This window comes from Saimiri boliviensis, chromosome 10 (genome assembly GCF_048565385.1).
Source record: "Saimiri boliviensis isolate mSaiBol1 chromosome 10, mSaiBol1.pri, whole genome shotgun sequence".
NCBI lineage: Eukaryota > Metazoa > Chordata > Mammalia > Primates > Cebidae > Saimiri > Saimiri boliviensis.
This window is the reverse complement of record NC_133458.1, coordinates 1,810,285-1,835,167: the sequence shown is the minus strand read 5'-3', so window position 1 is coordinate 1,835,167 and position 24,883 is coordinate 1,810,285. Positions and strand designations below refer to the sequence as shown.

General features: G+C 54.5%; 1 protein-coding gene across 4 annotated transcripts in view; it reads right to left on the bottom strand.

Moving 5' to 3' along the window:
- Window positions 1-24,883, bottom strand: part of PTPRN2 (protein tyrosine phosphatase receptor type N2) — a 972,293-nt gene that overhangs the window by 5,052 nt on the left and 942,358 nt on the right. For all 4 annotated transcript variants that reach the window (XM_039472901.2, XM_074378841.1, XM_039472902.2 and 1 more), the window contains 3 exons: window positions 22,337-22,390; window positions 18,226-18,290; window positions 4,955-5,028 (listed from right to left, as the gene is read on the bottom strand). In XM_039472901.2, the coding sequence (XP_039328835.1) occupies window positions 4,955-5,028; window positions 18,226-18,290; window positions 22,337-22,390 (193 nt within the window). The remainder of the gene's footprint in view (window positions 1-4,954; window positions 5,029-18,225; window positions 18,291-22,336; window positions 22,391-24,883) is intronic.

The following is a 24,883-nucleotide window of genomic DNA, read 5'->3' as shown; positions in this document are numbered from 1 at the left end:
TGACGCACAGGCACCGCGTGGAGAGGCGCGGGGGGTCTCCCGTCCAGTGTGGAGGGCGCGGGGGTCTCCCAACCAGTGAGGAGGGTGCGTGGGTCTCCCGTCCAGTGGGGAGGGCGCTGGGGGGCTTCCCGTCCAGTGAGGAGGGCGCTGGGGGCTTCCCGTCCAGTGAGGAGGGCGTTGGGGGGCTTCCCGTCCAGTGGGGAGGGCGCTGGGGGGCTTCCCGTCCAGTGGGGAGGGCGCTGGGGGGCTTCCCGTCCAGTGAGGAGGGCGTTGGGGGGCTTCCCGTCCAGTGGGGAGGGCGCGGGGGTCTCCTGTCCAGTGGGGAGGGCGCTGGGGGGCTTCCCGTCCAGTGAGGAGGGCGCGCGGGGTCTCCTGTCCAGTGAGGAGGGCACTGGGTGGGCCTTCTGTCCAGTGAGGAGGGTGTGTGGGGGTCTCCTGTCCAGTGAGGAGGGCACAGGGCTTCTTGGGTGTGGGACACGCTCATCACTGGCTCTACTTCTGGAACTGACAAATGTGAAAGAGGATATACCCTTGTGGGCAGGAATGAGTTAAGGTTCCTGGTTAAAAGGGAAACTCATGAGCTGTGTGGAGGGAAGGAAGAGAAGAACCCATCTACACAGATGCACAGATGGAGAGAGGTGATTTCAGCCTTGTCCGGCACCCTCATGTCTTCCGAGGGTGTGTGCATTGGGGTGTGTGTGTAGCTGTGCTGGTGTGCATGCATGCATGCTGTGTGTGGATGTGCACTGTGTGTGGGTGTGGGTGTGTGGGAACGTGTGCAGCGGTGCAGGTGTGCATGGGTGTGCACAGATGTGTGGGTGTGTGCAGTGTATGTGGCTGTGTGTGCACCATGTGCATGGGTGTGTGTGGGGGTGTGTGCAGCTGTGCAGGTATGTGTGTGTGCAGTGTCCATGGCTATGTGTGGATGTGCACTGTGTGTGCAGTGGTGCAGCTGTGCATGGGTGTGTGCAGGTGTGTGGGTGTGCACAGTGTGCATGGCTGTGCATGTAGGTGTGGGTGAGCAACATGTGTGAAGGTGTGCATGGGTGTGTGCGGTGTGCATGGCTGTGTGGGTGTACACTGCATGTGTGTTGTGTGGGGTGTGTGCCATGTGTGCAAGTGTGTGTGCAGGTGTATGTGCACAGTGTGCATGTCTGCATGTGGGTGTACACTGTATGTGTGGCTGTGTAGGAGTGTGTGCAGGTGAGCACGGGTGTGTGCAGGTGTGTGTGCACAGTGTGCATGTGGGTGTACACCATGTGTGGGTGTAGTGTGTTGTGTGTGCAAGTGTGCATGGGTGGGTATAGATGTGTGTGCACGGTGTCTGCATGTGGGTGTACACTGCATGTGTGGGTAAGTGTGGGGGTGTGTGTCATGTGTGCAGGTGTGTGCAGTGTGCATGTCTGCATGTGGGTGTACACCGTATGTGTGGGTGTGTAGGAGTATGTGTGGGTGCATGCAGGTGTGCAGGTGTGTGTGCAGGTGTGTGTGCACGGTGTCTGCATGTGGGTGTACACTGCATGTGTGGGTAAGTGTGGGTGTGTGTGTCATGTGTGCAGGTGTGTGCAGTGTGCATGTCTGCATGTGGGTGTACACCGTATGTGTGGGTGTGTAGGAGTATGTGTGGGTGCATGCAGGTGTGCAGGTGTGTGTGCAGGTGTGTGTGCACGGTGTCTGCAGGTGGGTGTACACTGCATGTGTGGGTGTGTAGGAGTGTGTGTGGGCGTGTGCAGGCATGCATGGGTGTGTGCAGGTGTGCATGCATGTTGTGTCTGCATGTGGCTGTACACTGCATGTGTGCATGTGTAGGAGTGTGTGGGGGTGTGTACCATGTGTGCAGGTGTGCACGGGTGTGTGCAGGTGTGTGCAGTCTGCATGTGGTGTACACTGCATGTGTGGGTGTGTAGGAGTGTGTGGGGTGTGTGCCGTGTGTGCAGGTGTGTGGCTGTGTGAGTGTGCTGCCTCTCTGGCAGCTCGTGTGGTGTTGAATCCTGAGCTGCCATTTAGCCTCTGGGTGCCCAGTTTTGTCTTCTAAGATGATGGAGTTTGTGCTCGGAGACTAAGTTGCCAAATGCCCCATGGGCACTGGTGAAATGTTTTCTATTCGACACAAATTCCAGGATGGAAACATCTTTTTTTTACCACAGTGACGATGTCTTGCTGGCAGGGCCTGTGGTCATCCTGGCCACCGACTCTGGGCACTCAGCATCATCGGCTTGTTCCTTCCTGGTCTTCAGCTCCCAACGAGGCGACGTGACTTCCTCCGTTCAGAGTTGCCGACGGCCTTCTGTTGGCTTTGCAGAAGCCGGCATTCACAACGGATGGCACCATTTCGCCCAAATCATTTTTCTATCTTTTTGTGAAATTGAACTTCTGGAGGAAGCTGACCCTCGGGGTGTCGCTGGGCAGCACAGAGATAACGACAAGGTGGTGACTTTCGCGTGGTTCCCATTTCCCCTGCCTTGAAGTTTCAGGATTGATTTGTGTGCACGCTCCACAGCTCCCAAACAGGCCCCCTAAGGAAGAGGGGGATCTCCTGCGGATGCCCGGTCCAAGACAGAAGCAGCCAGGAGGCTGCTGGAGTGCAGAAAACGGGGCTTCAGGTCACAAAGTGATCTGGGCAACAGGGCCAAGGTGTGTACGTGTCACCTTGCCATTTGTTTATTTATTTAAATTTAATTTTATTTGAAGTTCTGGGATACCTGGGAAGTTTGTCACGTAGGTCAACGTGGGCATGGTGGTTTGCCGCCACCTGTTACCCATCACTGAGGTATTAAGCTCTGCGTGCATTAGCTATTTATCCGGACGCTCTTCCCGGCCTCCCCCCTTACAGGCTCCCGTGTGTGTGCTCCTCCCACTGTCCATGTGTTCTCACTGTTCAGCTCTCACTTACAAGTGAGAACACGTGCTGCTTGGTTTTCTGTTCCTTCATTAGTCCTCTGAGGATAACAGCTTCCAGCTCCACCCATGTCCCTGCAAAGGACATGATCTAATTCCTTTTCATGGCTGCATAGTACTCCGTGGTATATACGTATCACATTTTCGTCATCCAGTCTTTCACTGGGTTGGATGTTTGGGTTGATTCCATTTCTTTGCTATCATCTTACCACTTAAAATAGAATAGAATAGGGTACCTGGCATGCAATGATCTTGACTGTGGCTTCCTTTTTGTCTGATGAGTCTGAAAGCACCTCAGTTCAGGAAGGGTCTTGGGACCACCATTGCACCCCTCAGCCATCTGTGTGCTGGGAGGGGCTTGTTTTGGCAAACGGGACACACACCACAGAGGCTTACAGGGTTTGCTCTTTGCAATTTTTTTTCATTTCTGGCAAGAAGATATCTCCTTGCAGGATTTTGCCCTGACCCATCCTAAAGCCAGTGTGTGTTCTGGGCAAACTCACCCATCTGGAGGGAAGAGGGTGACTGAGAGGCAGGCAGAGGTGGGGAGGAAACGGATTCGAAAGTGAGGTTTCCTGGGGCTTGTCCCAGAGTGGCTTCAGTGTGGAGTCACGATCACTCTTTTCTGAGGCGGGACTCGCCGTCCGTTCCCGGCTACGTGTGCCCCATTCTCCCGGCGTCCATGGCCTCTTCCATCCAGTGACACAGGGCCGGCTGGAAGGTGGCGTGTGCTTGCCTCGAGAAGGCCACCCCTTTCACTACCAGGCAGCCATTCCAGGGGGACGGTCAGTGCAGCAAGACGGACCTTCCTTCCGTGGCACGAAACCTGGGAAGTCCTTGTCACTGCAGCAGCAGCTGTCCCGTGTCACCTCCTCGCTCGATGTTCTCACTGTACGTGCCGAGTGCTGCGGTGAACCCGCACAGAGAGAGACAGATGTGTACACATCGCAGCTTCTCCCGCGAGACACTGAGTAACCGCATAGAGAAAATTCCTCACCCAGCCGCGCAGAGACCTCCGGACGTGCGTCAGTGGGTGTGGATGTGCTGTCCACTCACGAGGGACATTCCTGCCCCCTGCCCTGACCACGGGGGACGCGGCACACCCCAGCCAAGAGGCGTTCCACAAAGACAGCAAGGCCACTGGAATGCTAGGAGACCTCACGGCTGTGAAGCGTCCCGGACACCAGAGGGGCTGTGATGCCCCTCACGTGGTAGCTGCGCGTCCCGCTCCAGGGAAGCTCCCTGGTGAGGCGTGGGGGCATCGGTCCGTGGCTGTCGGTCAGTCAGTGGTTTGTGGATGCTGACTTCCTGGGCTTGGTCACGGTGCTGTGGTTATCTGAGGTGTTCACATCTGGGGAAACTGGGTGGAGGGTTGGTGGATTATTTCTGTGTGTGTGTGTGCGCGTGTGTGTTTGCTCAGGAGGCTAAGGCAAGGGAATCACATGAACCCGGGAGGCTGAGGTTGCAGCGAGCCAAGACTGCGCCACTGCACTCCCGCCTGGGCGACAGAGTGAGACTCTGTCTCCAAAACAAACCAAAGACCTAAGAAAATAAGGTGTCCTGAGACTAATAAAGAACTTTCACAGAATCACCTGAGGTTTTCGTCACAATCGCCCTGTGGCTGCAAACTGGCCTCTTCAGCAAGCGTGAGCGATTCCGGGTGCGGGAGGACGCTGTGCCCTGGGGCGCCTGCACGGTGCAGACCCCGGGGAGGCCGTGCGGTGCTCAGTGCCCAGAACATCGTCCTGAGCATCCTGGGATTTATTGTCACCCTCTTTCTCCAACAATGCCGCCTTCCCCCAACCCCCTAATCTAGGAAAGTGCCGGGGAATTGAGTTCCTGCGACGTGAGATGAGGCTGCGGGGATCGCCAGTGGACCTCTGGGGGCTCAGATGTGCCCCCGCGCCACACAGGACGGGCGTGGACGAGGCCGGCCAGAGCAGAGCAATTGGCGTGCAGCTCCTGTGACCCGGGCCCTCCCCGCACTCCTCTCAGGAACACGCCGCAGAGAGGCGCCTTCAAGGGGCCCGTGTCCCGGAGGAGGGACAGGCAGTACCTTCGTCTGGACCATGCCGGGCCTCTGGTCCCTCAAGTGCTCCAGGGTCGCGGCGATATCAATCTCTTTAGCACCTGCAACAAACCACAAATTGGGCTGAGTTCAGAGCACAAGATAATCCACGCCGCACCTGTCAATCTCCTCCTGCCACGCTCCCCCGGGCTGAGAGGCCAACGGAAAACGATTACATTCGTCCCTCGGCAGGCCTGGAGCCGCTGCAATTTCAGTGTTCATACAGAAGACCAAGGCAGGGGAGCTTTCATCAGCACGAATTCCAGAAAGCTGGGCTGAGAAGCAGACAGAAGATGCCTGCCCAGATTCTCACCAAGAGTGGCCCGTCGCCGTCGGACACCGAGGCCCCACCGCCTTTGTTTTCTGTGTGACGCTTTAGAGACGCAGTGAATCAGAGGGAGCAGTGTGTGCACTTTGATTCTGATTGCATGGATTTATTTTAATTTAAAGAAGTGAAACATCAGATCAATTGATTAATCAACTCCACCTTAATATTGACCTTTAACTATCGAATTCCCGGCATTTTAAACTCGAGGGTTCCACGCTGTGGGCCCAGCTCGGCGGTTCACCGACAGCTCCATCCTGCTGTAGACGGCACCTCTCTCCCGGCAGGTGACGCCGGCTACACGCACGTCATACTATTTCAGTTTAAAATTTGAAGCTTATGATTAACCCAACACATATTCTTGACTTTCCATCTTGCCAGGTTCTTTATAGAAGGATGATGAGCAAGACAGGGTCCCAGCCTCTCCAGCATGGCAGTTGAGAGAGGACACGGCTGCCAGGATAAGAAGCGCAGAGAGGTGCAGGGTGAGGAGAGGAGGTGGCCCCGAAGCGGGCCAGGGTCCCACAGGGAGACCCACGCAGGTGCCGGGCACTTCATGTCACCTCTACCGAACATGGTGAACCGAGAACTGTGGTCACCCCGGTTGCAGGTGAGGAAACAGACAACCCACGGCTTGTCCCAGCCGCAGAGAGAAGGAGGCTGCTCTCACTGGAACCCCGACTACCAGCAGCAGGATGGTGCTGGCTGAGGACCTGAGGGGGCCCCGGGGGGCCGGCAGTCAGGTGGGCTCTGGGCCTTTCTCTCCGGCCACAACCTGGGTGCACACCACATTCCTCACCCAGCGAGTCAGGAGAGAGGGTTTACAATTCCTAGGGCTCCTCAGTTTCCTCTCCCTGTGGTTCCGTGGCTTCATGGCGTGGCAACCGAGAAGCCAAGGGGCTTGGGCTCCAGGAGGATCAGCCCCGCAGAGTAGCGGGTGCCTGTGAAGCACCTCCAAGCCCCAGGGAGGCCGGGGAGGACACGCGCTGGGGCCAAACGTCACATTTGCATGAAGGGAAAGCAAAGCAGGCCGCGCGGAGAATCCGCCGTCAGGACACCCTGCAGCGGGGCAGCCGTTCCCCCAGGGAGGCCGGGCACGGGAGGGCCGCCCCGCCCGCCCCGCTGCTCCACCCTTGAGCAAGGAAGGGTAGTCTCAACTCCACGGCACGAACGTTTGTGCTTCAGCCAAAAAAGTCTCAGAAACGCCCCACATCGTCTGCTGCACCTGCGACCGTGACTTTGCTAGGAGCTGTGGCTCCTGGACACACTGTCCCTAGAACTTTGCTGCAATTTAAATGTGAAAGTGGCCACAACTGTAGGTAGAAGGAGAGGCCAGCTCAACTCACAGCGTCCTTCAAGCACCTTGAGTCGGCAAAGAGGCTCAGGCTAGACACAGACCACAGAGGGGGCTCACCCAAAGGAAGGCCACTGGCTACGGGGCACCCCACAGCCAGACGCACCCACGACCACACACACCTCACAGCCAGCACACACCCACTACACGCCCCACACCCAGCACACACCCCATAGTCCCACACACCACACACCCACCACACACCACACCACATATCACACCCCATGACCACCACACGCTACAGCCAGCACACCCCACAGCCACCACAGACCACACACTCAGCACACACCCCACAGCCAGCACACACCCCACAGCCAGCACACTCCCCACACCCAGCACACACCACACACCAGCACACACCCCACAGCCAGCACACCCCCCACCCATCACACACCCCACAGCCCCACACACCCACCACACACCACACCACACATCACACCCACACCCAGCACACACCCCATAGCCACCACAAACTACAGACCACACACACCATGTACCCACCACACACCCCACACCACACACCCACCACACACCACACAGCCACAGACACCCCACACCCCACATTCTGCTTGACTGGCTCTTTAGAAATCATCCAGAAGCAATGGGAAGACGTTTGCTGTTTAATTGCCACGTGGAAAAAGAACATAACTAAGTAGCTTCCTGATAAAAATGACACAGTGTTTCTAAGTACAAGGAAACCTGCCCTCTCATTTGGAAGGGAAGTAATTTTGGGGAAGCTGTTGGCCGTGTTAATAACTGCGCGTAAACGGGGAAAGCTACAGGCTCCGCCTAACACTGGGTCTCGGAACTCCTCACACCCCCTGACGCTGACTCAGTGAAAGCTGGCCCTGACTGTCTGGGTGGGGATGGCCGAGGTGAGAGCCAGGGAGCCCCAGTGCTGTGGCCCCACACCCACGTCCACACCCACGTCCACACCCACGTCCACACCCACGTTCAGAGCACGCTGTCTGTCTTTGGCGGTGTACTGCTGGGTTGGAAACCAGGTTCTAATGCACAAAATGTGTTACAGCCAGTCTTGTGTAATTAAAACCATAAGATGTCTATTGGCTTTTAAGAAACTTTTCCAACACAAAAAAAGGCCAGTTAAAGGCAGGAGTGCTGGGGTTGCCGTCAGATGCTGAGTGGTGTCGGGTGACGTGGGAAGCTCGGGCTTCAGAGCTGAGGTGCGGGTGTCCGCTCTGCACGCCTATACTGGGCGTGGCGGGGAAGCTGGACAGGCCACCTCAACGCTGAGGGGCTTTCCTCCTGTTTCCAGGGTCCAGGGAGGGTCCAGTGAGACGAGGCATGATTACCTGGAATTCACAAAACACATTTGCTGCTCAGGCGACTTCACAGATCTCCTGAGCAAACAAACCCTTCTAGGAGAGAGTGAAATCCAATCCGTTATGTTCTCTGACGCCTTCCAGGCACGAGGACAGTGGTGGCTTCTATGGGGACCCCTCAGCTTCTGTCACAGGAGTCACGAACCTCAGGAGGAGCAGGTGTGGTAGAAATAGTTTGATTCAAGAGACAAGGAGCTCTCAGCCCTCCCGAGATGTCACATGAAGGGTTCATCTGGGGCCGAGTTAAAACCTCTCTCCTTTAGGGGGCTTAGGGTACGGTACTTTTTTAGTCCCTGAAACTTCTTCTTTAGAACGATTTTCAACAGCGACGTCCTCTGAAGGGCTGTCTGTATGCAGACACTAGTGTGGAATCCTGGGAGACCCTACGGTCCCTCACTGAACTCTGGCTGAGCCATGAAGCCGTCAGGAGCTGCAGCAGGTGAGGCGAGGAGGGGCTCTTCCTCCGCCTGCCGTGCTCTCTGGAGACGGTCATTGCTGATGGCTGCCTCCCGGAGCCGCCGTGGGGTCCTCAGATGAAATGTGATGGGTCAGGTCTCTTATTTCACTACGTCGTGGCTCCCTCTCAGTGAGGAAAAGTGAAAAAAGGTAAGAAGAAGCCTTGCCAGGTCACCCCCAGAAAACACGGGAGAACCGTGCTGGGACAGAAAACCACACGGGACATGCCTCCGAACCACACTGAGCCTGAAACCAGAGCCGAACAGCGGAGGAGGTGGAGTTAGTGCTTCAAAAGCGCACAGTGCCAATATTAGGTCAGGAATGGTTTCTTACGTAAAATAATTGTCTGCTGTGGATGGCTCCTGCTTCGTGCATGCTAGAATTAAGAAGAATTCATTATGTGAAGTGTGGTGGAGACAGATGCTTTAATAGAACTCATGTGTGACATCTTCCATAAGGGACAGACCCTGGCGGGTGGGCTCAGGCCGGGCGCTGGGTGCTGCCTGGTCTCATGGCCTCCTGAGCACGGGTGCGGCCAGGCAGAGCAGGGCCACCATGCCAGTACTGATAAAGCACCTGCTAGGTGGCAGGGTGGGACAGGGCGGGCGTGTGTCCCTCTTCACTTGATGAAAGGCTTTGCTGAGTGTAAAAGGATTCATTTAAAGTCTCCCCTGCATAGAAAGCTCCCTCCAGTGCATTTAAAATAGAATTCTCTCTTGAAAAATCCCATTTTGCTAACAATTTGAAGGTGCAGCTAACTGGTGTTAAAATACAGGTGAACAGAAAGCCCCGTGGGCGTGATGCGCAAATAAAACAGCCTGCAGACAGTCGAGGAGTCAGAGCATCAGTGCACACGAAAAGAAATCCAGACCGAAGGGAAGAAAGAAGCTTTAACCACGGCCACTGGGGACGGAGGGCGAGTCCACCTCCGAAGCGCCGTGGCGATGAGATGCAGTGGGCTCAGTGCAGCCACCTTCTGCTGCCTAATTGGGTTTAATTTGAGTTGTCACGTTGGGAACGTACAGGGAGGTGATGCAAACTGCCATCTTGGCCAGCACCCCGGGGCGGTGCGTGCTGGTTGAGATGGTTTCTCCCTGGGGTTGGGCTGCACTCTCGCGGCTGGGACACCCAGGAAGACCCAGCTCTCTTGCTGCTGTGGACCAGAGAGGGAGCCACAGACCCCAGGCTCTGCGTGCTCCATGGGCACCCGAATGGCCCTGGGTACCACCCGGTGCCCAGCTCAGCAAACATAAATCGCTCTCACCATTGTTTTCTGACCCACTCAGGGCTCATTGGGTTAAAAGTTCATACATTGGTTAAATACATTTTTAAGACAACAGAGTTTTTTTTTTTTTTTTTTTTTTTAGCTCTAGATAAAAAATGTTAGCCATTAAGCAAAAGCCATTAAAAGAACATTTGTATTAAAGTATTAAAACTATTTGTCACAATGAAAGAATCCACTTGAAGTTAAAGGAAACCGGGCGAATATGCCACTGGTGTCTCTTTACAAGGCTTGCTTCATTTCTCTTGGCTGACCGAGCTGTGTGGCTCAGCTCGTGGCACTAGACCACATCCTCCCAGGTAAATGAGCGTGAACACGGATTGGTGGGGGTGTGCCAGGGACCATCGTGCTGTCTCCTGACCGCCATTCTTCCGCGTGGCTTCCAGCAGCCTGCTCACGGATAATGACCAGATGAGCACAGGCAAGTTTTATTATAATTTGACTCGGAGGCTTTGCAAACGCAGGGAGGCAACGTGCTCTTTTTTTCTCGAAGGTAATGACAATGTGTGCCAAGGGTTCGAGAGAGAGGCTTTTACTTGCATGAGTCAATTTTCTCAACTCTACCCTCTGGAGGAACTGAAGAAAAGCTTGGTCCTAACTAAATGCATGCGAATAAAGGATGAATGGGGTTATTTCACAACCAGAAGGAACAAAGTGGAATAGTTCCTGTGCTCCAGGAACGCAAAGCTCCTCACTCATCCAGGCTGGGGTGCTTCTGCTTTGACTGGCGCTCACCCTGTGGGAGGATGGGCTCCGAAGGGCACAGACACCCCATCTTTCTAGCTCTTTATGTCAGCAGAGGTGGCCTCAGCACTGGACTGGGTGGCAGAGGTCACAGCTAGAGCCCCTCACGTCTGGCAGAGCAAACCTTGGCTCAAGGTAACTGTGGTCAGGATGCTCTGGGTGCCCTACATAGTTCAAGCCTTCCCCACACCTGGGGCCCAGGGATGCCTCTTGGAGCTGACTGCACACTACATGCCTGTAGCCACACACACATGGGCACACAGGCATGCACACACAAACACTCACATCATGTATATGCACATGCTTGCACACATATACATACACAGACATGCATGCACACACACAACTCACATCATGCATATGCACATGCACGCACACACATGCATGCACACACACAACACACCATGTATATGCGCATGTGCACACATACATGCACATGCATTCAGGCACACAACATATATGTATATGCACATGCATGAACACATGTACACACACATACACATGCATGCATGCACACACCACACGTGCATGTGCACATGCACACACATGCACATGCATGCACACATGTATATGCATATGTGCACACACATGCATGCACACATAACGCATGTATATGCATATGCACGCACATACATATGCATGCACGCACACAACACATGCATATGCACATGCATGCACACACATGCATGCACGGACACATTCAAAGGCATGCATGTACCATGCAACACTCACATCATGCATATGCACATGCACACAGAAATATACACACATCCACACGTCCACAGCACAACACACCCCAGTCACATATGCCATACATATGCACATGCACACACACAGATATACACACAGGCATGCACACAAATATACCCATCCACACACCCACAACCCACAGTACACAGCCCGCTGTCACGTCATACATGCACACATACAGATATACACAAGGCATGCACACGGCCACAGAACATGCACACCCCACTCACATGTGCACATGCACACACATGCACACACACACATACACAGGCATGCACATGCCCACACAACATGCACACCTCACCTCACATGCACACACACATGCACACCCCACATCACACACATACTTCACACACATGCATGCACACAACATGTACATCTCACCACCATGCACACACAGGCCTGCACATGCCTACAGAACACACAGAGCCCACATCGTACACACACACCATACACAGGTGCACACACAAAGAACACTCACAGCCCACAATGCACACACACACACATCATACATAGGCAACACACATGAAACACTTACACAGGGATACACACACCCACACAACACTCGCATCCCACATCACGCATACACACAAAACACCCACACCCCACACTGTCATACATTATACATGCGGGCACATGTACAGATAGGCATGCACATGATCACACAACACACAACCCCCACATCACACACACACACATTCACACCTGCACATCCATAACACCTACATTCAGGGTCACACACATCATACACACAGGTGCACACACACACAACACTCACAGCCCACACTGCTGACACAAACATTCCACACCCCACATCACACACACACACATTCACACCTGCACATCCATAACACCTACATTCAGGGTCACTCGCATACATCATACACAGGTGCACACACACAGAGACCACTCACAGCCCACACTGCTGACACACACAAACCTTCCGCACCCCACATCACACACACACACACACACACACTGTCCTGGGCATTCAGTGCGGAACAGTTTTTACCTCACCCCTTTCCTGGATGATCCTAACTGAAGACTGATGAAAATATAAGCAGGATTTTTTTTTTTGACCTTCTAGATAAATTACATTCTCCAGGTTGCAACATTTCGCCGAGGTCAAAGCACGCAAATCTGCAGCACGTTCACTTGAACATCAGGCAGGTCAGAACATAACGAACTAGCTATTTCTTATGATTTTTTCCTTTGAACAAATTCTAAATCCTTCTTTTGGAGAAACTGGATGCCTCCAGATCCTTATAAAAATAGAGTTAAACAAAACGTAGCAGTGTAAATGAGGACTGTCATTTTAAAGTCACCATCCCCTCACAGTCCAGGAGGACAGGGAACTGTGCAGAATATCCTGACAGAAAAAAGTTTCTACCATCGCCGGACCATCCACAAATACTGCTAGGTGTTGACAGCTTGGACACGGAGACCCCAGACCCTCGGGCCCCTGTGCGGGTGCGCACAGCTTCAGGGTTCAAGGGGCAATTGTTAAAAGGGAAAGACGAATAGGACGGCCCCACAGTTCTGGTCTCTGTGTGCGAACGTGTGCACGCTGGCACGATGCGGTGCCCACTGCAGTTGCGTGCCATCCCACCTACCTGCCCTGCTCAACCAGTGGCCGGGCACCGGGGCCGGACCGAGATGCAAACGCAGCGTCCGTGCTGACAGAAGAGGTCTGCAGACGGCAGGAGAGTCCCAGGCAGGGGAGGGCCCACGTACATCCCGGAGCGTCTGTGTGACGGGGCACACCCAGCCATTCCCCCGGCTGGAGCAGAGCACAGGCACCCACGCGGGGGATCGTGGGGGGCCCCCAGGACGCCGTCAGGGCCTCGACACCTACGTTAGCGTCAACAGGCACGCGCAGTAAATGGCTTTCAGGAGGCCGTCGGCAGCCGAGTAACCATCCACACCAAACTGCGAATGCGGAGCAGGTTGGGGAGAAAGGGAGCTGGAGCCACGCAAGGCAAACCCTCCCACGCTGCTCGGAACACACACACCACGTGCTCCTTTTACCCGAAAGGCGCTCGTGCCCTGGTCCAATGCGGACGCGTGAAACAAGGCAGCCGGCTCCCTCCCGGCCGCCTGGACAGCAGGTGCTGCTCGGGGTGCGCGGCCTTAGGGCGTCTGGTGGGATCCCGCCTGCCATTGCCAGCCCTGCTCTCCTCCCGCTTGCTCCTGCGGCACGGGCAGACGCCTCAGTCCCTCTGAGTCTATTTTGAGTTCAGAAAGTGCCTGGGCTGGGGACAGGGCCAGTTACACTAGACTGAGTTCCGTGGCTGACGGTACAAGCTCGGAGACCTTGTCCCAAGCCCATGGACTCGTGGCCAAGGACACTTTGCTCCATTTGACCTCGGAAACAGGAGAAACAGAAGCACAGGGAGGCCGAGGAGGGAGCCGAGGGGCTGCGTGACACCGCGCGGGCGGCTGCCCTTCCCACAGCAAGCTCCGTCTCACGCAGTTGCTGTGTGTCTGGAAGAATCTTGCGTGAGGATTACTGATTCCATGGGATGGCATGTGGCCCCCCCGTGGTCCCCTTCCTCTGCAGCACCCTGACTCCATGGGGGACCCCCAGCCTCCTACTCAACACCACGAGGCAGCCCCACTGCCAATAGCCAGGCTGCATGTGCCGGGACTTTAGGAGCCAGGAATGGACATTCGGGACCTGCTGCCTCTGGTGACAGCCCCTTGGGGTCTAGGAGGAGAATGTTGGGCTGAGGGCTGGGTGGGGACAATGCTCTGGGAGGTGTCTCCAGGATGAGAAGGAGACCCCTGCAGCCCTCCGCACGGGCCCCTGGAATCCCAGGGCAGGGAGTGGCAGAACGGGCTGGCGGGGGCTGGACGAGGAGAGGAGGGAGGGAGAGGAGGGGAGCCGGAGATGGAGATGGAGTGGGGACCACGGACTGCGTGGGGGGGCGGCTGAGCCCCAGGAAACAGGGAGCAACATGGATGCCAGCAGGATGGGCACAGAGGAGAAAGGAGAGGACCCAGTGGCCGGCGAAGGAGCAACGGCTGCCCAGCCTGGAGCAGAGTCCGGCGGGAGTGCAGGCCAGGCTGCACCGTGGAGCTGCGTCTGCTGCCGGAGACTTGAAGGGTGGGACTCTGATCCCCTCCCGAATTTCCAAATAGGAGGCAGAACCAAAACACGTGGGCTTGGGAACCAGCGCGCAGGGCGCACCCTGAGAGCCTCGCGCCGCCCTGAGAGGGCTGTGCCCCCGCCCCGGCTCTCTCCGGCATCCCCTCCCACATCCGCAGTGGCCGCCTGCTGCCAGCTCCCTGGCTGTGGCCTCATCCGGCTCCTGCCCACGTGGTCTGACCCCTACGTGTGCGCCAGCAAGGCCTGGGCTGGACAGAGGGGAGGGCTGGTGGGCAGCGCCAGCATCCGGGACCAGGAAGGGAGTTTGCTGAAGGGACAGACCCGGTCAGGAGGAAACTGAATGAAGTCTTGAGGCCCCCGGCCAGGAGGGATCTGAACGGGGTCTCACGGATCCCAGAGGCCCAAGGTGTCTGCGTGTCCATGAGGAGAAGCGGACAATGGCCCGGGTGAGGATGCCAGACCCTGAGGTGGGTGTGGAGCCCCTGCGGCAGGCCGTCTGACCCCTCGCGCAGGTGGAGACCCGAGAGCTGGCATGCTCAGTGGGGATGGCTCAGTGCGCAGGGACCACGGCCCCCGAGGAGACCATCGAGGGATGGCAGCCCATGCTGCCCACATGGACGCCCAGAGCGTGTTCCCAAGACCAGCTGCTCTTCATCCCTTTAAAAAATAGTGAGGAAGTAGAAAAATACCCTCAGTAAGTGAAGTCACTGGCAAAAACGTACAAAGCACAACCTTCGAAAATACTTTGCTTGAAAGAAACATTTTTTGCTACGTGTGAGGCGAGCCCTTCACTGAGAGAGGCACAGGCCACCTGAGAACAGATTCCGATGCCACCTTCTATCATGGAGCTAGAAACGCGTCTGCTACAGCAGAGTGATGGTGCCCGCGCCTCACAGCGGGGTGCCTGCCTTCCCGCCACAAAGCCCTCTTCGGAGCCCGGCCTGTTCACCTGGACTCCAGACACACTGTTCCAAGTTTGCCTTAGAAGCCCCCCGACGAGGCCCGAAGGCCCTCACCCCTGATGGGCTGTGTGGGCACGTGCCACCGGGCTGTCTGCGGCCACAGCTGGTGGGACTGAAACCTCGCAGTGCCCCGCACGCAGGGCTGGAGAGCCTCCGGCAGTGGGGGTGCCGCCCGGGCAGCTTGGGAAGGCTTCTCCTGCCTTCTGCAATGCGCTACTTCTCAGAAAGGGAAATGGGAAGAAAGGTTTCCCGTCCAGGGCTCTGGGCCTTTGATCGTCTGAGACATGCTGGGTCTGCAGCCCGGGCCTCCAGCGTCTCAGGCCAAAGACGCTTGGCCACACAGGCAGGGCCAGCCTCACTGGAACAGAACCCGGCGCCTCTCAGTGTAGTGGCCTGGGAAAGGCCCACCTCAGCCGCCAGAGGGGTCCTGTGCCCTTTGATCTCTCCTGGGACTGTGGCCCGGCCCGGGTCAGGGGATTTCACACCGCACACACCCTGGGAAGGGGGAGCAGGTCAGGAACAGGAGGGGGGTCCCTAATGTCAGAAAAGGTCCCAGGCCGGCCCTCTTCGGCCAGTTCCACATGGCTGCATGCGTATTGTCCAAAGCCGAAGCCACTCTGAAAGTGGAATTGACGTTGCATGGCACAGCGGAGCACGGCTCAGGTGCCTGGACAATACGCCAGCCCCGCCCCCGCAGCCGGGGTCCTGAGGCCGGGACGGACTTCCCCGCGGTTCCTCCTCTGTGGAGTGAGCCGCAGCTGCCCAGAACCCAGGCTCCACCCCGTCCTCCTGGAGATGCTCTGGGGCTGCTGCGTCTGGCCGCCCGCCGTGCCGCTGGCCCCTGGATGGGCAGGCCCACGGGAAACACAGGTGCTCCTGGCAGCTCGTCACGCCACACGTTCACAAACACACGCTTGGCTAGAAACACTGACGTCCAATCATCTGTCAGGTTCTGAAGGTATTTTGGTTTAAGAGAAGGAAAATATTGTGGTGAGAGAGAGAAAGAAGGGAGGGCCCATGATAAAGGGAGAAATACAAATTCCGTGGATAGCTCTGAGCTCTAATAGCTGTAAATTTGGAAAGGAAAAGAAATATTTGAGGAGACGCAGCAGCATTAGTGGAAAAGGAAAAAATGGACTTTTAAACAAAAACGTTAGGATTGTGTGACGTTCAAAACAGAAAAATGATTACCAGTCTTACCAGTGCTTGCATTTTGTTTCTGTTTGCTCATTCCCACCACTTCGCTAATCCTGGGTGTTTAAAATGATATTTTGTGGCACAAAAACTGACTTCATGTCTCCCCAGCAGCCAGCAAAGGGTGCTGGCCATGGCGGGGGGGTGTGTTTGGGGGAGCCCGGGGCTGGGCAGCCCTCCCCTCTGCTGCGGATGCACAGCCCCTCCGGTCCTTCTGCGTAAAGCCATGGCTGCTGCTTTACCTTCACACATTCAAGTCTCTTATTTTAATCAGAAGAATGTGAAGGAAAATGCTTGTTTTAAAATCACTGGCGTTCGTGGAAGTGCATGGACATGCATTTCTATAATCAGTGCCTGCTCCTGTCCCCGGGCCAGGGCTGAGGCATGGGAGGAATGGGTGGGAAAGAGACCACGGGCTGCGGCCACCTCAGTGCCTCCCACCTCCCGTGGGACGCCAACAGGTGTCCCAAGGCTAAGGCAGAGTCTTCTCAGGTAGATGAGGCAGGTGCCAAGTGACGGGGCCGGACATGCCTCTCCGCGCTGTGCCCCTCGGGGTCTCCCCGTGCACACCTGCCCCGTGATCCCCGAGGGGTGGGCTCAGTACGCGCCTCTCCCAAGCTTGCCTGGCTGCAGAGCCCTCTCTCTGGCCTCTATTTACAGAGGTGACCTTACAGGGTGGGTGTTGTCGCCTTTTGAGAAATGCCATAGCTCAATCCCCATGCTTTTGTAGGAGAAAACTGGGTCCCAGAGAGGTTAAAAGCTCTGTCCAAAGTGATAAACGTCATTGCTGGCAGAGCCGGACGCACTCCCAGATCTGCTCTTTTAAACACTCTGCCGGACCCATCCCCGCACCCTGCACCCCGAGTCTAAGCCTCCCCATGCCGTCTCTGAGAGGAAAGGCTCCCGCAGTGCACAGAGATTCCCTAGGTAAGAAGGACATCACAGAGAGTGCCGAGAGGCTCATTTGAGGTGGGGTGATTGACATTTGATGGCAATGACTGACGGATATTTTGATTGTGACTCTAGTGTGAATATTGTTTTCACGACAGTGGAGTTACACCAAATACGGGAGTGACCTCTGACCTGCAGCAGCACTGAAGGGCCCACGGGTGCTTCTCCACGGCTCTGAGCTTAACACTGTGGCGTATGCAGCAAACGCCTGTCAAGGACCCACAGAGGCAGATGGCAAAGGACCCACTGTGTGCTCAGCACTCAGAGGCAGATGGCAAAGGACTCACTGTGCCTTCAGCACTCAGAGGCAGATGGCAAAGGTCCCATTGTGGCTCAGCACTCAGAGGCAGATGATAAAGGTCCCACTGTGCGCTCAGCACTCAGAGGCAGATGGCAAAGGACCCACTGTGCCCTTGGTACTCAGAGGCAGATGGCAAAGGACCCACTGTGTGCTTGGCACTCAGAGGCAGATGATAAAGAACCCACTGTACACTTAGAGGCAGGTGACAAAGGTCCCACTGTGTGCTCGGCACTCAGAAGCAGATGATAAAGAACCCACTGTGTGCTCAGAGGCAGGTGACAAAGGTCCCACTGTGCACTAGAGGCAGGTGACAAAGGTCCAGCCTCTAAGCCAACGTGCTTTGCTGCAAAACCCCTTCCTACAGCCCAGCAGAGGGACCACAAACAGCAGGTTTTTTCCAGGGCTCCTGTGAGCGCTGCGCCCCATGTTGCCATGGCAACACCACCCCAGCTGTGAGCCACAACGAAGCGGCCCTGTCTGCATCTCACCTTTGGCCATCTTGTTGAGAACCATGTCAATCAGGACGTAGGTGCCGCTCCGGCCCGCACCGTCACTGTCAACAGAAGGAGAGAGATGAGCATGCTGCCGTGGCAGGGAAGCCCGACCCCGCAGAGCCCGTGGCCGTCCACCTCCTTCACGCCACGAGGGACCGGCCAGAAGGAAGAGGGATGGCGGCTGTCAGGGGAGGACTCGGGAGAGGTTTCCGCTTCCTTGGCCCCCGTCTCTGGCCAAAGACATGGTAAATTTTGCAAGAAGATGATGAACTCCATGTTTAACTGTGTCAGCGCGGATGCCATTTGCATGGGAATATCTGCAGCATGCTTTCCCTGGGGTTGCTGGGCAACCCCCTGAGCGGAGAGGGGAGGGCGCCGGGCGGCTGGCTCACGCAGGCAGGCACACTTCGGGCGTGTCCCCCAGGCCGCCCGCCACTCTTTCTAAACAGGGGTCCTCCCTCTCGGAAGGAGACTCTGACATCACCGTCGTTACTCAATTGAATTCTTTAAAAAGCCTCTCATTTCACCTCTTTCTCATCCCACCAGCTATAACTGAAATATTTACCATCTGGGCTAGAGTTGTAAAAACGTTTTGAATAATACCTCAACAATAGCAAAGAAAAAAAGAAAATTCCCTTTTTTTTCCGGAAGAAGAGCAGCCTCGGCGCCATCCTTTCTCGTGAGGAATGTCGGGGGGACCGTTTCCTGCACCCATGCAGACGTGGTCACGGGGCTGCATGAGTTTGAGAGACCCTCTTAAAAGCAAATGGGGCTTGTTCTCACATCCGTGACTGGCTTTTAAATGGAGGACCTTTTACGTTTTTAATCCTAGCAAAATCGATTGTGACTTTCAGGAAAAAAAATACGTGTTTCCATTTCAAGCCTTCAGGAATGAAGTGAGCACCAGCAGAGAGCCGGCTTTCAGCTCCGCTCTCCGTGCCGTCTGCAATCCCAAGAAACGACTGGAAGCCGACAGGTGGATCTTGTGATCGTAAAGAATCAGGGCGTCTTGGTTTTAACATGTTTCCTCAAACAAACGGTTGACAAAAGCTGCAGTTGGGAAGGCAAAGGCCTCACAAATGGCCTGTTCACATGTTCACACCCTCGTGGCCTCAGCAAGGAGGAGAGGCGGTCGCCCTGGGCCGTCACGGTACCCTCACTGCTCACTGCAAAGGGCCACGGCCAGCGCTGTGGGTGCTGAGGGCGTTTCTCTCTTGTCTTCTATGCATAGTGTATATTCACATGAATATTTTAAGATGTACTACAAAAACCTTCCAACTAAGAGAAGCGTGTCTCGATACATTTGTGGGTAAAAGCTGTTCTGCTCTGCTCTTTGAGGATAACAAACCCACAATCTGTTTTCACCCTCCTCTCTCCCAGACAGGAACACGCACACAGACACACGTGCTTCCTGACGGGAATTTCACCCTCCTCTACAGACACACACGCTTCCTGACGGGAATTTCACCCTCCTCTGCAGACAAACACGCTTCCTGACGGGAATTTCACCCTCCTCTACAGACAAACATGCTTCCTGATGGGAATTTCACCCTCCTCTACGGACACACACGCTTCCTGACGGGAATTTCACCCTCCTCTACGGACACACACGCTTCCTGATGGGAATTTCACCCTCCTCTACAGACACAAACGCTTCCTGACGGGAATTTCACCCTCCTCTACGGACACACACGCTTCCTGACGGGAATTTCACCCTCCTCTACAGACACACACGCTTCCTGACGGGAATTTCACCCTCCTCTGCAGACACACACGCTTCCTGATGGGAATTTCACCCTCCTCTACGGACACACACGCTTCCTGATGGGAATTTCACCCTCCTCTACGGACACACACGCTTCCTGACGGGAATTTCACCCTCCTCTACAGACACACACGCTTCCTGACGGGAATTTCACCCTCCTCTACAGACACACACGCTTCCTGACGGGAATTTCACCCTCCTCTACAGACACACACGCTTCCTGATGGGAATTTCACCCTCCTCTACAGACACACACGCTTCCTGACGGGAATTTCACCCTCCTCTACAGACACACACGCTTCCTGATGGGAATTTCACCCTCCTCTACAGACACACACGCTTCCTGACGGGAATTTCACCCTCCTCAACAGACACACACGCTTCCTGATGGGAATTTCACCCTCCTCTACAGACACACACGCTTCCTGACGGGAATTTCACCCTCCTCTACAGACACACGTGCTTCCTGACGGGAATTTCACCCTCCTCTACGGACACACACGCTTCCTGATGGGAATTTCACCCTCCTCTGCAGACACACACGCTTCCTGACGGGAATTTCACCCTCCTCTACAGACAAACACGCTTCCTGACGGGAATTTCACCCTCCTCTACAGACAAACATGCTTCCTGATGGGAATTTCACCCTCCTCTACGGACACACACGCTTCCTGACGGGAATTTCACCCTCCTCTACAGACACACACACTTCCTGATGGGAATTTCACCCTCCTCTACAGACACACACACTTCCTGATGGGAATTTCACCCTCCTCTACAGACACACGTGCTTCCTGACGGGAATTTCACCCTCCTCTACGGACACACACGCTTCCTGATGGGAATTTCACCCTCCTCTACGGACACACACGCTTCCTGATGGGAATTTCACCCTCCTCTACGGACACACACGCTTCCTGATGGGAATTTCACCCTCCTCTACGGACACACACGCTTCCTGATGGGAATTTCAGCCTCCTCTACAGACACACACGCTTCCTGACGGGAATTTCACCCTCCTCTACGGACACACACGCTTCCTGACGGGAATTTCACCCTCCTCTACGGACACACACGCTTCCTGACGGGAATTTCACCCTCCTCTACAGACACACACGCTTCCTGACGGGAATTTCACCCTCCTCTACAGACACACACGCTTCCTGATGGGAATTTCACCCTCCTCTACAGACACACACGCTTCCTGACGGGAATTTCACCCTCCTCTACAGACACACACGCTTCCTGATGGGAATTTCACCCTCCTCTCTCCCGGACAGGAACGCGCACACAGACACACGTGCTTCCTGATTGGACTGGCAGACTTGGTGTTTCATCGTTGCAGGCAGATTTCCTTTGTATTCTAGGCAGGAAGAACTTCCATAAGACAGTTCTAGGAAAAGGGAGTGTGAGTTTCTCACCAAAAATAGTTGGGTATCCAGTCCAGCAGAGACAGTTCTATTAGGTTGAGTTTTCTTTGAGTAAAATCTATTCTTACTGGTGCAGTTTTAACCTACTTAAGGATATGAGTCAGTGAATTTCTACCCAGAGGCCTGAACCCACATGATAAGCTGGAGGCTGTCCCTCTTGTAATGACAGATTGCGTCCCTATTCATAACTGGCCCCAGGCACTTCTCACCATCTGCAGAGCGGTCCAACCTCTGCTGAACGTCCTGGTGGTTGAGACAATGCAATAGGCTGAAAACACTGTCTCGATGCTTTTGTTTAATGGCACCACAGGGTTTAAGAACAAGGGCGGTGGCAGGGTGTGCACATGTGTGGACAGAAGCTGGGACCCTGTACCGTGGGCGGCTAGGAAGAAGGCCATGTGAGGTCGGGTGGGGGGGCTCACGCCTGTAATCTCACCACCTTGGGAGGCTGAGGTGGGCGGATCATTTGAGGCCAGGAGTTTGAGACCATCCTGACTAGGACAGTGAAACCCTGTATCCACTAAAAGTACAAAAAAGTTAGCTGGGTATGGTGGCGTGTGCCTGTAGTTCCAGGTACTCGGGAGGCTGAGGCAGGAGAATTGCTTGAACCCAGGAGGCAGGAGTTGCAGTGAGCAGAGATTATACCACTGCACTCCAGCCTGGGTGACAGAGCAAGACTCTGTCTCCAAAAAAAAAAGCCACGTGTAGTTCATACAAGCATAATACAAGCAAATCCTGACTGTATTTACCCAAATGTCACAGAAAACCAAGGTCATATTTTTGTTTTCCTTTAGAAGTGCCGGTTAGTTATATTTATTAAGCAATGAGAAAGTGAAGCTTCTGTATTCAATTGCATAGATTATATTTTGAAGTTGCAAAGACTTCTTAATCCAGTAAAAGTTGTACTTGCCTGCAGTGCACAATTATTGGACAAGAGCGGCCCCTGTAGCACTTGTTTACTTTTCTGAAATAAAAAGAGACGTAAAAGTTACAGTTGTGCACTAAGACTCCATGTTAACCAAACAACCATTAAAACGAAGCACGACGTCGGTGTCTTTGAAATCATTTTGCAATCACTTGTTTTGACAGAGAACATAAAAATTATACACACAGTATCAAACACTTATTCTTCTTCTCAACATGACATTAGTAATTGGAGCTTTAAAACCAGGTCTTACACATTTACTCTGCTTTCTCCTTCCAAGGAGGGATGCCAGGCTTTGAACCCGTGGGCTTCCGGCCCGCCCTGCCCGCCCCATCCCTGCAGGCCCTCCTCTTTCTACTTCTGCTTATGTTGACCTGACCTTTCGTTGCAATATATCTTGATTCTTCACTAAAACTTTTGAGTTTTGTAGTTTACGCTCAACATTTCTCACAGTCCAGACATCATATTGGAAACCGTTATTTCTGTACTAAAAACAGCATCTTCAAGGTCATTCCTGACCTGTCAGCGTTGGTAAGGACATGTGAATTACAGAGAAACCTCTATGATGTCCAAGACGAGTCCTTTCCATGTTTATACCTTTGATTATACAAACAACTTCACTGTGCAGATTTTAGATCAGAAGTTGTGAAAATTAGCTGTGATCATACATGTAAGATTTCATAACCAACCCCTAAATCGAAACATAGAGCTGATTTAAAATTTACTCTGTAAACCCCAGGTTTTTTTTTTTTTTAATTCAGTGAAACAATTAAATATGTTTATGAAGTCCGTGAGAGCTGTCAATGAGATATTTCTGAATAAGTAAAATTAAAGACAGAATCTCAGTTTATTGGAAAAAAGCATGTGGGGAGCGGATGTGACACATGAACTCCAACAAGAAACAAATTAAAACAAAGTGGAAGTGTGGATCATACATGGGAACGTGGCGTTCCTTTGCAAAGGCTTGCCTATTCAGCACCAAGCAGTCAGTGGAAAGTGAGCATTCCATCAACTGGTTGCTTTGCCACAAACCTTTGAAGCCGAGAGGGGCAGGTGGCTGTGGAGGGAGGGGGAGGGGTGTCCCGTGACTGATCAGCTGAGGGATGCTGGGACATGGCGAAGCCCAAACCATGGAGCCTTCCCCTCCTCTCTTCCTATTCAGGAGTTATGAGAACGAGGCCCTTCTGAGGGAGTGTGAACCCCCAGTCTGGAGGGGACGGTGGGAACTGAAGGAACAGCAGCAGATCCCAGACCTGCAGACGGGCCGCCACAGCCCAGCCAGGCCACACTCGATGTGCGCTGGCCTGTGTCTATGAAACACGAGCCCCATGCTGGAAGATGGGGCAGGCTCAGACGCAGACAAACCAGGGGCCCCCTGGGCCATGTCACGATGTCTGTTAGAGGTGTTTATTGCTTCTGGGGCACAGGTGGTGTGAAGGCTTTGGGGACAGGTGGGGGGTGGCACAGTGAACGTTTTAAAGGCAAAGGCATGTTACGCCAGAATGCCATGAACATTCTTGGTCCTTGGAGAATAAACAGGTTGGAAAACAGACCCACTTATGTCTACCTCGACGATTTCCATTCCTGACTCAGGCCACGAAGCACCGAGGGCCCCTGACAACAGAATGGCTGACGGGCCCCAGGGGTGCTCCCCAGCGCGAGGGTGGCTGGCTCTCCAGCTCGTCAGGACTGTGTGTGTGCACACGAGGCTGTATGCGTGTGTGACAGTGGGGCCTGTGTGCAGGTGCGTAACGTGAGCGCCGATGTGCCCACGTGCCCACGCGTAGGATCAAGCGGGCTCCACTCTCAGAACAAATGGTGAGTGGTTCTGCTTTGACAGACCTTTCGCCCTGGGCAGAGGAGTTTGCCGGACGTGGCTCAGCCTCTGAATGCTGCAAATGTGGACGACCTCCGCTCTGCTCCTGCAGAGCTCTGTTCCCCGCGTCGGGGCGCACGCTACATAAAGCCTCAACTCAGCTTCTGCAAGTCCACACACGTCAGTCGCCAGGGGTTGCTCATTTTTCCTCAGGAGACCAAGCACACAAAAAACGGCAGAGAAAAACCACCAAACCCCAAACCCATACAGGCGGGTGCCCTGTAAAAAAGTGTGCTGGGTTGAGGAAACGGATTGTTGAAAGTCTACAGTAGATGGTAGTGGCTCACGGACAGCTGGTCAGCTCTGCTCTGGCAAAATGCAGTCACGACCTCTCTGGCTAAGAAATGCTCCTAGCAGTGAGTTCGTGGCTACGGTGGCCTCAGCCTGCTTCCCCACTCCTGAAACTCCTGTCTCCATCTCACGGTGTATGTATGTCAGGTATTGTTTTCTCAGACACAGTGTGGCTGGTGGCCTCGGCAGGCCTTGGGAAGGTCTCTCTGTCGTTTCGTATCCATCCCAGCCTCCGCCTTGGGCTCGATCTACTTACACAAACCACAGGCAGTCAAGGACACGTGCCGTGTAGATCAGGGTGTGGCACGGGTCAGGACTTTATTGACAGAGGACTGTGCACTCGTATTATTACACACAAAGCATGA